The sequence below is a fragment of the Podarcis muralis genome, chromosome 4 (genome assembly GCF_964188315.1).
Source record: "Podarcis muralis chromosome 4, rPodMur119.hap1.1, whole genome shotgun sequence".
NCBI lineage: Eukaryota > Metazoa > Chordata > Lepidosauria > Squamata > Lacertidae > Podarcis > Podarcis muralis.
The window spans coordinates 31,010,329-31,025,388 of NC_135658.1; the positions used below are offsets into that span (position 1 = coordinate 31,010,329).

At 44.0% G+C, this 15,060-nt stretch overlaps 1 protein-coding gene across 1 annotated transcript; it reads left to right on the forward strand.

Moving 5' to 3' along the window:
- The first annotated feature begins 201 nt into the window (after window positions 1-201).
- Window positions 202-10,741, forward strand: LOC114595321 (zona pellucida sperm-binding protein 4-like). The gene is made up of 12 exons (XM_077926722.1): window positions 202-412; window positions 1,885-2,000; window positions 2,327-2,426; window positions 2,816-2,965; window positions 3,474-3,661; window positions 5,326-5,423; window positions 5,662-5,789; window positions 6,573-6,762; window positions 6,842-6,980; window positions 8,353-8,431; window positions 9,146-9,259; window positions 9,935-10,741. Exons 1-12 carry the CDS (start codon window positions 202-204, stop codon window positions 10,060-10,062), a joined length of 1,641 nt encoding a protein of 546 aa, XP_077782848.1. The 3' UTR covers window positions 10,063-10,741.
- The last annotated feature ends 4,319 nt before the right edge of the window (window positions 10,742-15,060 follow it).

Sequence of the window (15,060 nt, forward strand, 5' to 3'; positions counted from 1 at the left end):
GCATTCTCATAGCATTGCAAGCCTTTAGAAGAGGCCCTTTTACTGCCATCTGCTGGCTATAATGCAGGTATGTCTCCATTATCTTGTGGTTCTACCTGGCCTGAAGAAACCGCACCCCTTCCTTTCTTCTGTCCAATCAAAGTTTAGTTAAGCCTATATATGAAGACTTTTGGGAGGCGTGGTCACTATTGTTAAGACAAGATGACAGTAGTAAAATGGCTTTGGGCTCCTTTGGGCACAATGCTTTTCTGGATTATTTGTTTGTTCATGTCTCTTGTTCTGGGTGCTCCTAGTGGCTTTAAAGATTTGCCAAGGTTGTGGAGCAGTAGAACACTGTATTGTGGAAGGGACGGCTTGCACTTCACCTTACCTGCAAACCATTCAGAGATAATTCACTTTCTTACTGTTCGAGGTAAGCAGATTCTTATCGAAGGTGCTTTTTGAAGGAGATTTGAAGGGGAATTTGGCCCCAGCTTTTCAGACAGAAGCTTTATATTTTCTGGTGTATTGTGAATTATACCCTTTCCCTCTGCAATTCCCTCTGACTAGACTGAGTGTGTCTAGTAGACTGATGTGGGATTGGGAAGGTTGGCTGTAGGCCTCTGTTCTCCCTTTTCCTCTTTAAACCATACTTCTTTTGGACAACCAAGCAGAGGACACCCAACAGCTGGCTGCTAAACCAATCAAGGCCTGTTTACAGGTGCAGCTCACACTGATCTGATATTAGAGCTATTGGGTGCTGCTAGTGGTTCCTCAAATGGCTGCTGTCCTTGCATTAATTTGGGATTTGGGTTGCAAGATGAAATTCCAACTCCCAGTGGAAAAAACACACAGTTGTAGAGTGACTCTTTATACTGTATCTGCTTTTATGAATTTGTCCTTAGTTACAGGGTTGCTGTTCAGGCAGATCCTTTATGTGGAGCATAGGAACCTGCCTGCCATTAGTACAATAATCAGAGCTTCGTGTATAAACCATCGTGGTGATTCAGTGGGTCATAGGACTTCTGAGGGGAAACTGTGCTTGTAAAAGCTAGAGTGTCTTTGCAGATGGTGTCAAAGAGCTGGGAGGCCTTGATACAAGTACAGTTACATAGGCTTTAGAGAAATGCACTACCTGGTCAGTTTTCCTCCTGAATGAAGCTTTGAAGCATTAACCCAGGCAGTGATTCAACATGAGAGAGGTTCCCTATCACCCCACTCCTACATTTTTTGGGCTGGGGAGGGCAATGGTGGTAAATGATCCACTCAAGTTTCTGCATTTGGCTGTTAAAGAAGCAGAGAACATCCTGGGTTTGTGAAGTAGTTGCCATTCTATCTATAACACTGGAAGGGCAAGGAAACCATGAGCCTGTGAAGGAAAGCCATCATAATAAGAATTAGGAAGCTCTACAAACTTGAATGTAGTGTGTACTTGATCCTTATGTCTTGGAAATGAAGGACTGCTTGATGCCTGAATTTTTGTTATCAGGATCTGTGCTGGCTTTGCTAACAGGCATTTGATGGCGGTTGGTCTGTATCATACAATCTGGGGACACCAGAGTTGGAATAATGGGGCGATAATCTTAACTAGGCTTCAGACCAGCCTTGCGATACCATAAAGAATAGAGAAGTAGAATTAATCTCCAGCTTCATTGAGGAAGCTGGTTTTGAATGGGTTGAGATTCATATTTCAACAACAGATCAGTATGCTAGGTAATAAGGAAAAAATATATTTGTACACATCAGAGAAAGATTGAAAGCCGTAGGGCATGACTGATTAAAAAGTATTGTACTGACTAGAGCCAAACCGTTTGAGAATAAGCAATGTAAGGGTGAGAGCGTTGACCCCTGGCATGAAGACATTGCATGGATAGATCTCAAAGAGGGCACCAATTTCTTTCCTAGATTCAGAAGGCCAGTCCCATCCTCTTGACAGATCTGCTTGTGTCTCCATCTCTCAGAAACCAGAAGGCTCTACCGTGGTCATTGTTCCTTATACTGGATGTTTCTTTATCAAAAAGGTAGTAACTTGACCCTTTGCTGGGACATAGAGGGTTGCTATAAAGGACCATATAGACAAATATTTCCAGTCACACTAGGATCAGCTGTGAGTCACTGAAATAGGTCACATGAATTGGGTGGATGTATGAAGGATCCTCGTACCAGGTTACTCATAAATGAATTCCTCAACAGTCTCTTGCATCATGAATCATGCAGAATGGGCTTTTATAATTGCATAGTAGAAAACTGTTGTCTTCTAATAAGCGTGCAAGTTATGGGAGTAATCTCTGTCTTAGTTCAATTAGTAGAAATCTCCAAACATGCCTTGCCTTGTCTGTTAATACAGAACAGCTACTTCTTAATGACTCTCAGGATTGAAGGACTGGAAGCGGTTAGCAAAGTGCTTCTTTATGAAGAGGACCTGAAATGCCCAACCCATTTGCCAGGTATAGCAATTGTGGAATCTAAACTTGTAGTATCTAAATGTCACCCCAAATTACTTGGCAGAGAGAAGCAAAGGTAAAGTCCATTATTGGTTGAGAATAGGACATCAGGTGGGAAAGGGGAAGAGCGCACCCTGTGTCAATACAGAATTGCAGGTTATGATAAATTATGTTGTGTCTTGTAAGGGAGGGAAATATGGCTTTTCATCCACCATAAATCCTGCCCGTGATTGTTCTAAATGTGGATTTGGAGCATTCCAAAATGCTGACTACCATATTTGCAATGGTGTAGGATAGGCTAAAGGCAGTATTTCAACAATGGCAGAAATGTGTTCCTAGGATGAGTGGGATGATGTAACAACAAACCCTAACACTCTGGCCTTCAGCTTTAGATGTTCCAAGCAACAGCGTATGCCAGGGAGTGCAGAGACAAGACCGCCTTCCCTGTGCCACTCAACCTGTGTCCCAGGGAGAATGTGAAGAGAGAGGTTGCTGTTATACCACTGAAGATCATCGTGTTCCTTGTTACTATGGCAATACAGGTAGGCTGGGCATTCTTTAAAAAAAAAAAAAGACACCTGCACTAGAAGTGTACTTTAGGCATATTTTGAGGTTCTGATTTGAGAACAAAACACTTCATTCCAGAGAAGTCAAGGGAAACTGAATTTCCAGTCTAGAAAACAGCTTTCATCCTAGCTGTACAAATCCATATTTTGCAAGGCAATGTCTAATTAAGCAACTCTTCTCCCTTGCTTATATGGAGAGAAGGGGAAGAACCATAGAAGTGAAGCAGGGTCAAGGAAATCTAGTTATGTGGTAAGCATTTTTTTTAAAAAATCCACATTTTAAAAGGTGCACCTTGGAATTTGCTGGAATTGGATGTTTTCAGCTTCCATTTCAGAAAAATGTAAGGCATCTGAATGGATTCTTTTACTGTGGCCGTGTCATCTCCTATGGCTGAAATGGTTGCCTTCCATTTGGAGCCAGGTGGCAACCATGAGAATTCTGTGGTGGAATTCCATGCTAATGCTTTTGGCTTTCATTTTTCAGTGACTACACACTGCACTCCAGATGGCTACTTCTCAATTGCAGTGTCCAGGGATGTGACTCTGCCGTCATTAATTCTGGACTCTGTGCATCTTGTCAGTGGATATGGCAGTGGTTGTGTTCCTGTGACAAAGAACGGTGCCTTTGTCCTCTACAAATTCCCACTCTCTTCCTGCGGAACTACTTTTCTGGTAGGAATCCAATACCACCTGCTTTGAAAGCTCTTGATTTAAGCAACCAGCTTGCAAACGTACTTACACTGAGTCAGACCATTGGGCCATCCAGCTCAGCATAGGTGCCAACTTGCTTGGGCCCTGGGTGCCCGAGCACCCAAAAAATTCCCCATGAAGGGACTGGGCACCCACACATTTTGGTGCATGCTGCATGGCACCCACAGCCCTGGGCACCCATAGTTACGGGGCTAAGTTGGCACTTTTGTAGCTCAGTATCATTTACATGGACAGGCAGCAACTCTCCGAGGTTTCAGGTTGGGGACATTCCCAGCCCTACCTGGAGATGAAGGGGATTGAACCTGGGACCTTCTGTGTGCAAAGTCGCTACTGAGCTATGACCCTTCTCTTCGACTGCACCACACTATAAACCTGGATGAATTTATTCTGGTTTTAGGTAAGTCTGGGGTCAACAAAAGGAGCCTCTGCATGGCCATTCCATAGCTGAAATCCCCAGGCATAGTGGGAAGAGATGCACAGAAAAGCATAGGCTAGTATGGGCTGTGTTAATAAAGCCCTTGTAAATCCATGCATACGCCCTCTGATCTGAAAATGTACAGGGGTGAGGGGAGGCAGGAATTGGGCAAGGTACTGAGGAAAGTAGGACGTGGGTGGCGCTGTGTGTTAAACCGCAGAGCCTAGGACTTGCCGATCAGAAGGTCGGTGGTTCGAATCCCCGCAACGGGGCAAGCTCCGGTTGCTTGGTCCCTGCTCCTGCCAACCTAGCAGTTTGAAAGCATGTCAAAGTGCAAGTAGATAAAAAGGTACCACTCTGGCAGGAAGGGAAACGGCCTTTCCGTGCGCTGCTCTGGTTTCGCCAGAAGCGGCTTAGTCATGCTTGGCACATGACCCGGAAGCTGTATGCCGGCTCCCTCGGCCAATAAAGCAAGATGAGCACCGCAACCCCAGAGTCGGCCACGACTGGACCTAATGGTCAGGGGTCCCTTTACCTTTTTACTGAGGAAAGTAATCTGCTAGATGACCAAATTGGTTCATATGGGCAGAGGTGATCCTTGAGGTACCATGGTCCTGAACCATTTTAAAGCTTTCTAGGTCAAAATCAACACTTTGAATTGGGCCCAGAAATGCATTGGCTGCCAGTACAATTGGGCCAGGATCGGTGCAATATGCTCAAACCGTCTTCCCTGGTGAGCAGCCTGGCCACTGAATTCTGCACTAGTTGAAGTTTCCAAACTGTCTTGAGAGGCAGCCCTAGGTATAACACATTGCAGTAATCTAACTAAAAGGTTTCCAGGGCATAGACATCAGAAGTTAGACTATCCCTACCCAGATAGGGGCACAGCTGGGCCACCAGACAAAGCTGATGGAGGCACTCTGTGCCACCAAGGCCACTTGAGACCAATCTGTATAGGCTCCTTTGGAAGGAGTGTAACATCATCAAGAGCAGGCAATCTCCCATCCACGAGGAAGCTCTGAATTTCTTAAGGCCAGAGAAAGTGAGCAATTGATGCAACCCCTCTAAAACTACAGGTATTATCAAGAGTGCACTTTATGGTTCAGAAATGTTTGACTCTTCTTAGGTTTCCTTCATTCTTCTCTGGGTGCAGAATTGCAGGGGAAATAAACTGGATTAATCCCAACTAATCTTTAATGTTTAAAAACAGGGAGCAGGCGATCAGGGCATATATGCAAATGAGCTGGTAGCACACCATGATGTCAAAAACTGGAACACTGGATCACTCATGCAAGATAGCACCTTCAGGTAATCGTAACTGGCACTCACACATAATGGCATCTGGGCACACAGGAAACTACAGTGTTAAGGCTATTGGTCTATCTAGCACATTATTGTCTGCATTGCCTGGTAGCATCTCTCAAGTTTTGAGATAGGTCCTTCCCTGGATTGAATCGGGAGCCTTCTAATTGCAAAGCCAGATGCTCTACTACCAAACTATGGCTCTTCCCCAATACCTAACTTCTTTATCTTTGCTCTTCACTAGACTGCATGTCAGCTGCAGGTATTCAACAGGGAGCTTCCTCCCACTTATGGTACAAGTCTTCACCCTGCCGCCTCCACCGTCAATCACTCAGTTTGGCCCACTCAGCCTCGAGCTTAGAATTGCTACTAGTAAGTGTCATCATGTCAATGAGAGGAAAATCTATGGCTGTCATAATTTCTGACACCTCTATTCTCCACTTCGTGTACTTCTTACTTGCATGTATTGTAAAGAATTGGCTGTTTAGTAGCTGTCTGCATCCCTCTGCAATAGTGTGAACAAAGCTTGGAAGCCTAAAACTCAATCTTCAAACTTCCCCCAAAGACTGAACTGGAACAAAGGGACTTATGGGAAAGTAATTCACGAGAATAGCAAACTTCCTGCTAAGAGTTGTGCATAGTGCAATGTGACTATTGTGTCTACTAAATGACTTTCCAAGGAAAAAGACAATAGAAGACTGCACATGATACAAACACAATTTGATGATTAGGAGGGATTAATTGGGCACGCTGCTAGATCTTTGTAAGACAGCCACAACAAGAGGCTACAAGCAGGAGTAGGGTGCCTTGGGCCCTGCAAATGAACTACAGCAGGCTTCCTCAGCTTTGGCCCTCCAGATGTTTTGAGACTACAATTCCCATCATCCTTGACCACTGGTCCTGCTAGCTAGGGATCATAGGAGTTGTAGGCCAAAAACATCTGGAGGGCCAAGGTTGAGGAAGCCTGAACTACAGCATCCACCAACTCAGTGAACCATGGCCAATTCATTTCTTCATTAAAAAATATTGATATTCTGCTGCATCATAAAGCTATATCATAGTGGTTTCCAACAATATAAAAACCTTTAAAGCAATGGTGTTGCGATCCTTCTCAGTCAGTGGTGTGTAACCATTTGCAATATTTGTATTCTGCAGACCAACAGTACAGCAAATACTATGCTAATGGGGACTATCCTGTAGTCAAGCTCCTGAAGGATTCTGTTTTCCTGGAAGTACGGATCCTGCAGCGGACAGACCCAGACCTTGTCTTGGTTCTTCATGAGTGCTGGGCCACACCAAGTACTAACCCCCTGCAGAGGCCTCAGTGGCCCATCTTAATGAACAGGCAAGACCTCCAAGATAAGCTAGGAATTTGAGACTTCTGAAGAGCATTTCACATAATGCAGCGTTTTCCTCTCTTACAGGTGTCCATATGAAGGAGACAACTACCAGACTCGGTTCATCCTCGTGGGAGCAGTTTCAGGGCTACAATTTCCATCTCACTACCAACGCTTTGTCATCAGCACTTTCAGCACTGCTTCCCGGCAGGCACTTACTGGAGCAGTAAGAGCTCCCCAGTTTCACCAGGGTCCTAGCTTGTGAAAGAGTGATGCATGAGAATAGATTACTGAATCAGATTACGGAATCATGAAATCATAGAATTGTAGAGTAGGAAGGGGATCATGAGGGTAATCTAGTCCCAACCCCCTTTGGCCCCACGTGGTTCCAGAATCCATGACCTTGAGATACTCTACTGACTGAGCCATCTATCATGAATCGTTGAGAAAATTGGGGTTTTTTTAATGCCATTTTTCCATTTTTTCCATCTTACAATATTTCAACAACAAGAATTAAATCTAAAGAAAGTCAGTTTACATTTTCTTTGACTCCCCTCCGTGCTTTGTTCTATTATATCGTAATCCTACTGCATAACCAATTCAAACCTATTTACAAATTTAACCTTTTTACTCCCTTTAAGTTATTTCTTACTGCTCATGTTTGTCATTCTTGCTAATGTTTTAAATTACATACAATTGGTCTTCATATATTCAACAAATTTTCCCCAGTCTACTAAAAGAAAGTCTCTCACCTTGATCTCTTATTCTTCCGGTCCCGCCATTTCCATATTTTCCATCAGTTTTATTTGCCAATCATCTTTCATTGGAACTGGTTTTTTTTCCATCTTTGGGAATATACCATTCGGGCAGCCAGAGAAAATTATTATGTATGCACTTGTTAAACAGCAGTGTGTTTTACAGACATTCATTGTGCAGGATTTCACAGCCGTGGGCAGAAGCTTGTGCCAAGGAGCTGGGTCCAGACACACAACCTTCCACAGTGTGACTGTTTTTGCTTCTACTTTATGCAATAGAGGTAGAGAGTTGCATTTGGCGTAAGGGTGACATGCCTTCCTGGGCAACACTTGAGGGCCGCATACCAGTGGGGACTAGAGCAACAAATGCGACTTTTATCTCTTCATACTATAGGCTGCATCCCAGCCATGCAAAACCACAGCGTAACTCTCTATCCTCCATCTATGCAAAGAAGAAGCATTAACACAGTTGCAGGGCACGTTTTGAGCCAAGCAAAAGCTTTCAGGGAGGGCATGGAGTAGGGCTGGTGAAGGATGTGGCCTGAGAGGAAGGAGTCCTGAGAGCCAGAAGGAGGTTTGAAGGTCCCAGCCCAGATCCTTCAGGACAAGTCATTTTGTTTTCTTAATGCAGGACCATTCCACAATGAAGGTCCATCTACTTGTGTTTAAGCATAGCAAAGTCTGGTTAAATGCTGTTAACACCAGATTTGGGTGGGGCAACTGACTTGGAATGCACAGTATGCCTGTTAAAGGATGTGTGAGCATAGGTGGGCAGTGTATAGAACAACCCTCTTAGATTTGTACTTTTAACAGGCGTGAATAAGTCTGACTGTCTTTTGCCAGGTTTACTTCCACTGCAGCGCTGCTGCTTGTGTCCCATCCACTGTGGAATCCTGCGTGGCTCACTGTCCTAGGATCAGAGGTAATGACTCCCCAGCTATTCAACTGCCATTTTGTTTTTCTCTTCCAAAACTGCGAAAAGAGGATATAGAAGAATTTCTTCCTCTTGTAACAAAGAGAGTTGACTTCCCTTGAACAGTGGCAACCAGTTAGGAACTGTTGGTGCAGAATAAATGACCCAAACAGCAAGCAGGACCTAGTTCCATATTCCAGCCAGGCAAAAACAGTGAGGGGCCGTGGTCTGTAGAGAGTTTAAAGGTCTGTTGGCCACATTTGGCCCTGGAGCCTGTGGTTCTCCACTCCAATGCAGAGAGGAGGCTGTGATGAATAGACGGTTCTGTACAAATTTTCAAGGCGCTTTCTGTCAGATGCAAAACTAAACAAACTTGCAGTGTCGCCTCTGGAGGATTTATGCATCAGCCGTCCCTAGATTACTCTTCTGTGGGAGGCCAATTCAGATCTTTATGTGGAATTTTGTGCATGAGATCTGACAATATGTGGAAATGCATCTAGCGCAGTGTGCTGCTCTGCAGGAGTAACTAGCCGAATGAGGTGCTGAATGCTTATGGCTTCCCAGAAAGCCTAGCGACTGCCTCAAACGCAGCCTTTCAATGCAAAGCTCCCTTGAGTGCCTCAGTGGTAATCCTGAGGCTGAAAGGAAAGGGGAGACATGATCAGCACAAGAGCTGGAACATCTGTATTAATCGCTTGCCTGCTAACTTCTCTTGTCAAATAGCCAGGAGATCGCTTGAGAACCAAGCCCTACAGGACACTCCAAGGAGCCTAGTGATGGCAGAAGGACCTGTAGACTTCCAGATGGAGAAAGAACAGGAGAATGTTGAACAGAAAGGTGAGAGGGAAGTAGCTATTGAGATGGGAATACTATTTGTGTGTGTGTGTGTGGGGGGGGAGAGATAATGACTGTTGCCATGAAATACCATGATGAATTGGGTCCTATTCTTTTCATGGGCATGACTTTGAAACTGTATTTGTGTGTTGGAGACTTACTATTCCTAATATAGATCTAATCTGCCAAATTCATAACTGGCTCGGATGCATAAATTTTAAGCTAAGGGTTGTCTACACTGCTGCATTTTGGGTTTTGTTTTTTTTAATTCCTATATTGGTCATAAAGAGCAAGAACAAAAGCCCTCTAAGCCTTTTCTGAGCAGCAACCTTTCAGTTGCATGGATGTGCTTATGGTTCAAGCTTACACTACGTACCTAAAGAAATCTGCTCCATGGAATACATATATATAGATGGGCCCAGAGGGCGTCCTGGTCCTCTGTGGCATATGCTTGGCATGTGTGGGCAAAACGGCTTCTCCTTAGGTAGCCTTGTAAGAAGAATTTGAAGAAATATGGCAGTGGTGGGCAAATGGTATATGGCAAGGTGGATCGTGTGAAAATGCTGATGTACGAAAGTATTGCATACACCTCTCTGTTGAGGACTTCGCTGAATCACAAGAAAACTAGAGTTCTGTGGTTATTAATTAGCCGGTTAATTAATTAATGATCTCTTGCAGGTTCCCATTGGAGTAGTCCAGTCTTGTCAAAAGAATGGGAGAGAGCCCTTGTAGTTGCAGTAGGAGCTGTTTTTGTTGCTTTGTCTCTTGTAGGATTAAGGAAATACTCGAAAAGGACCAAAATGTGAATGGACAGATGTTTTTTTGTTTTGTTTTTTGTTTTAAATAAAGAAGTGGTGAATGATGTCTTTTATTTGCCTTGTCCTGTATTGAAGCTCTACACCAGCGCTAGACAACAAGGAACCTTCCTGATGATGTTGAGCTACAGCTCCCATCATCCCTGAACCTTGACCATGGGGGCAGCAATGTCTAGAAGGCACCTCATGGTAAAGAGCAGGGGTGGACAATGTACTTGTCAAGTCTTGCCTTACGTCTCAATGATTGCTTGGTTCAAGTTGGAACTGCTAAAACAGTTACCAACATACACTGTCAAAATCAAATGAAGTACATTGGTACCTTAGTTATCAAACAACTTGGAACCCAAACACTGCAAACCCGGAAGGAAGTAACTTTTTTTGGAAGCCAAATGTGCTCTGTTTTCAGTGTTAAGCTTCTGTTTTGAGTGCCATGCTTCCATTTTGAGTGCTTCCATGCTTCCATCATGCTTCCAGAATGGATTAAATTTGAGAACCAAGGTACCACTGTATGTGTTTCATTGCACTGTTTCCGGATCTAGCGCAGTGAAGTACAAATAGTGGAATTAGACAAGGCACTCTTCCGGTATGTGTTAAATTGAAGGTAGGTGGATATATTGAAAAAGTGTATTGGTAGCTAAAATTGTATTTTAAAAAAATATCCCTTTTTTAAAAAAACCGAATTATTCAGAAATTTATGAGAAAAGAAATTCTATTTAAAGAATGATCAAAGGATAAAATTTTGAAATACTCAAGTGCTGGGATGCAGATTTTCTTTGAACTTCCTTACTTTCAAGGTAGCCAAGGCATGTTTGTGTCCTATTCTTCTGGTCTGCTGTGAATGGGAACAGAAGAGAGATTTGATTCTGTTAAAGGTATTAAATTTCCACTTTCCATAACAATATGAGAATTGAACCACAGCCGTCCTTCCAAATTCACACTATCAGATTTTTGTGACAAAATTCTCCAATGAAAAAATGTTCGCAAAAATTTGTGTATTACAGGAAATTGCAAGAATGTGGATATTAATCAAAGATACCTACAAAAATGTATGTATTGGGAGAAATCAACACAAAATCCCACATTACTGCAGAAATGTAGAGAACTGAATTGGGGGGAAATGGGAAGCTAGGAGAACCAAAATGGACAGATGCTTGCGTTCTCAGCTACAGATCATACAATCTCTGCTCTGCAGCTACTTTCAGTGCCCACATTTCCTTAAAACTCCATGGCAAGCCTCTGCTGGGCTGTCTAGTAAGGGCAGGAAGGTAGGGAAGCTGCCTCCTGTGGACTCAGCATCTCTTTGTCTTTTAGTTTTAAAGAAATCAAGGAGAAAGTTGTTTTTTGAGAGAGGGAGAAATGGAAGAGCTTCCCTCTAATAAGACTAGTGAGTGTACCAATTTTGGGTGCCCAGTAGCCAGCTTGCAATGCTTCAACTGAAACTCAGTAGAAGGTATTATGCGGTAACTTCTCCCATAGGGCTATTTAGGAGAAATACTAGTGTCTTATCTTGTAATTATTGATTTTACTTTAGATGTGGAATAAAGGATATTGGCATGCTCAGTATTTGATTTTGGTATCCTTTAAGTATGAATGTCATTTGAAAAGAGGCGCACAGAACTTACTGGGGTGGCGCTTGTAAAATATCTTAGATACACTACTGGTCTATCCTAGTTCTATGGCTTCCCTGGCTCAAAATGGCAAGCCAGCCCAGCCTGAATATTAAATCCCAATGAGAAACACAATGAGAATTAGAAAATATATTCATAATCTAAACTCATTTACGCATGGCACTGTGTTAAATGTTGCTTGCTCTTATTAATTATTGAATTTAGACACCGTCCTATACCCGCAGGTCTTTAACCTTCTACAAGCTGCCTTGAAGGTAAAAATCATGCAGGTGAAGCTTGGCCTGGTATGCCGACAGCCAGGAGATGCTCCCTTAGATGTTGCTGGACTACAACTCCCATCATCCATGCACATGAGGTAATGCTGATAGGCAGTGCTTTTTTTCTAGAAAAAAGTGCCGGAACTAACTGCCTCAGTCACCAACCCAGATGCCAATGCAGACAGCATCTTGAAACCAACATTGCATGACAAGGTGCTAGGCTACACCATCTTATAAGGATATCCAGATGGTTTCTGCCACTCAGCACCTTCGCTCATTAATGGGGAGAAAGGTGTGCATGTACTCTTCCAGACTGTGACTTGAAATCCTGCTCTTAATAATAATAATAATAATAATAATAATAATAATAATAATAATAAATTTATTTATACCCCGCCCATCTGGCTGAGTTTCCCCAGCCACTCTGGGCAGCTTTATACCCTTGTTTCTTTGTGGGTGACTCACCATGCAAAGCATCAATGCTTGGGCACTGCTACACAGCACAAATCCTCCACATTGTGCACAACCATGGCAGCAGCCGGCCACCACTGCCTTCATCTTCTGGCCTCTGAGCATCAGTCTGGTTTGTGCTGTGCAGATGCCCTCGAAGGGGCAAGCCTTGACTGTTGCTTCTCTGTTCCATGAGGCAACTGGAGTGGCCCCCTGCCCCACTCCTACTGCTGCTGTGCATGCCTCACTCCTTTGCTCTTGCCATCCACTTGGACGCTGTGGTTTTTGTAAACAAGGAGCGCTATCATCATCAGAAATTGCCCCCATCTGAGAGGTGTCGGAACTGTGTTCCAGCAGAAGAAAAGCCCTCCCGATAGGGAGAGCTTCACCTGTTAATTGACTTAGCCATTAGGCAGCTGTGCAGAATTGACTTGGTTCAGAGAACAGCTTGTTCACTCCTCTGCCCATTTGCAGTCTTTTAATGGCCAGCTGAAGCTTCACTTTGGTGAAATAAGGGGACACAACACTCCAAAGGAAACAGCAGCTGCAGTCAGAAAAATCTTCAGGCTGCTGCCAGAGAGGTTAAGAAACCTGTATTGAAGGCTCCAGAATTTATAAGTTATAGAATTAGATGGTGTAATCCTACAATGTTTACGCGGAAGTAGAGCCCACTGACTTCCACAGGACTTAGTTTGAGGGAAAGACTAGTTGGTGCAGGAGCGCACTTAAGGGCTCCCTCAGTAAAATTCCTGGGTGGGAGGAGAACTGCAGCTTTGGCCGCCTCCTTCGCCTCCCACTTCTCCCGGCGGCTTTCCTCTTTTGCCTTAATTCCCTTTTGAGGGATTGATATTTTATTCAGCAGCCCCTGCTGTGCCTGAGTCCGCGACAGAAGTTTCTCAAAAGCGCTCCGTCGACAAAATGATAACAGCTGGTCTTTGAAACTCTGGAAGCCATAGTCTGTGAGGTGCGGGGAGTGGGGGAGGTTTGGCTGCGAAATGCACTATTTGTTGGGAATAATGAGGCGAAAAAGTGACAGAGGTTTTTATTACAAATAATAGACAGCAAACTTCAAACAACAGCAGCGAGTCATTAAAAAAAAGCAACAAAGTTAAATAAATGTCTAATTAGCAGGCACCATAAAGGTGGAATTTACTGCTCCACAGCTTCTTAAGGGAGAGTCAATAAATTCACAGCTGAGTCTCCCCTCATCCCCACCTCCTCTCTCCCAAGTATACAGGAAATAAATGAATTTGCCCAACATGATCTTCCCATTCTGCCCTGGCTTGCACGTGATTGGCAACAAAGAAAAAGACAACTGATTTCCCATCTTTATTAGAAAGCAGGATCATTGGCATAGAGCCTTCACTGAGCCTTAGATTTGAAGTCCAGCCATGAGTTAAAGTTGCTCCTGGAATGTGTGGAGACGGTGCGCAGAGATGATCAGCAGAGAGGTGACGTACTGAGGCATCACCCACAGAGATGACATGCTGAGGAAGCTCAAAGCTTGGTTGTAAATAGGTTTGTATGGGATTCAAAAGTGTGACTAGGCAAGCTGGTAGGAAGAGGTTGCAATGGGGGAATGAAAAGGGATTGGGTAGGTTCTTATAAGCAATTGATTTAACCTCCTCACCTGTGCTTTGAGAATTAAGCTTGGACATGCCAAAGTTTTTCCAGTGCTGAAGCTTCTCTCATGCATTCCATTTTGGAATTATATATGCACTTTGTTCTAATCAGGAATGAAATGACACCATGTCCTTCCTCGAGTGCATATAATTTGAGAACTAGAGAGAACATTGGTGTAGTGAGAGTTGGCTATGATTAACGCATAACAGAGCACACAGATAGTGGCGAAGGTGCTGTGTTTAGGAAAGGCTTTGCAGAACAAGTGATTCTGTATATGAGGAAAAATAAGAGGGGACTGGAAATGCAGTGAAGTGGGAGAAGTGAAGAGAAAAGGAGCTCATGGTGGGTCAGATTTTTGGGAAAGGGCATCATATAATCATATAATTGTAGAGCTGTAGGGGACCCTAAGGGTCATCTAGACCAATCCCCTGCAATGCAGGAATCTCAACATGGGAAATGACTCTCCAACCTCTGCTTGAAACCTCCAAGCGAGTCCTGTAACTTCACTTCTCACAGTGAGGGAACCACCAGAAGACCCTCCGAGGAGGACCTCAGTGTTCATGCTGAACGATGGGTGGAGACGCTCCTTCAGGTATACTGGGCCGAGACCATTTAGGGCTTTAAAGGTCAGCACCAACACTTTGAATTGTGCTTGGAAATGTACTGGGAGCCAATAAAGATCCTTTAGGACCAGTGTTATATGGTCCCAGCGGACACTCCCAGTCACCAGTCTCGCTGCTGCATTCTGTATTAGTTGTAGTTTCCGAGTCACCTTCAAATGTAGCCCCATGTAGAGCGTATTGCAGTAGTCGAGGCAGAACATTCACCACTCTGGTGAGACAATCTGTGGGCAGGTAGGGTCTCAGCTGATGTACCAGATGGAGACCTTCATGGACACCTTCATGGACAGCTGTGAGTACAAAATGACTCCCAGGCTGCACACTTGGTCCTTTGAAATGAACCTGGGACATTCTGCATGCAAAGCAGATGGTCTAGCACTGTGCTATAGGCTCTCCCTGCAGTGTCCTTGA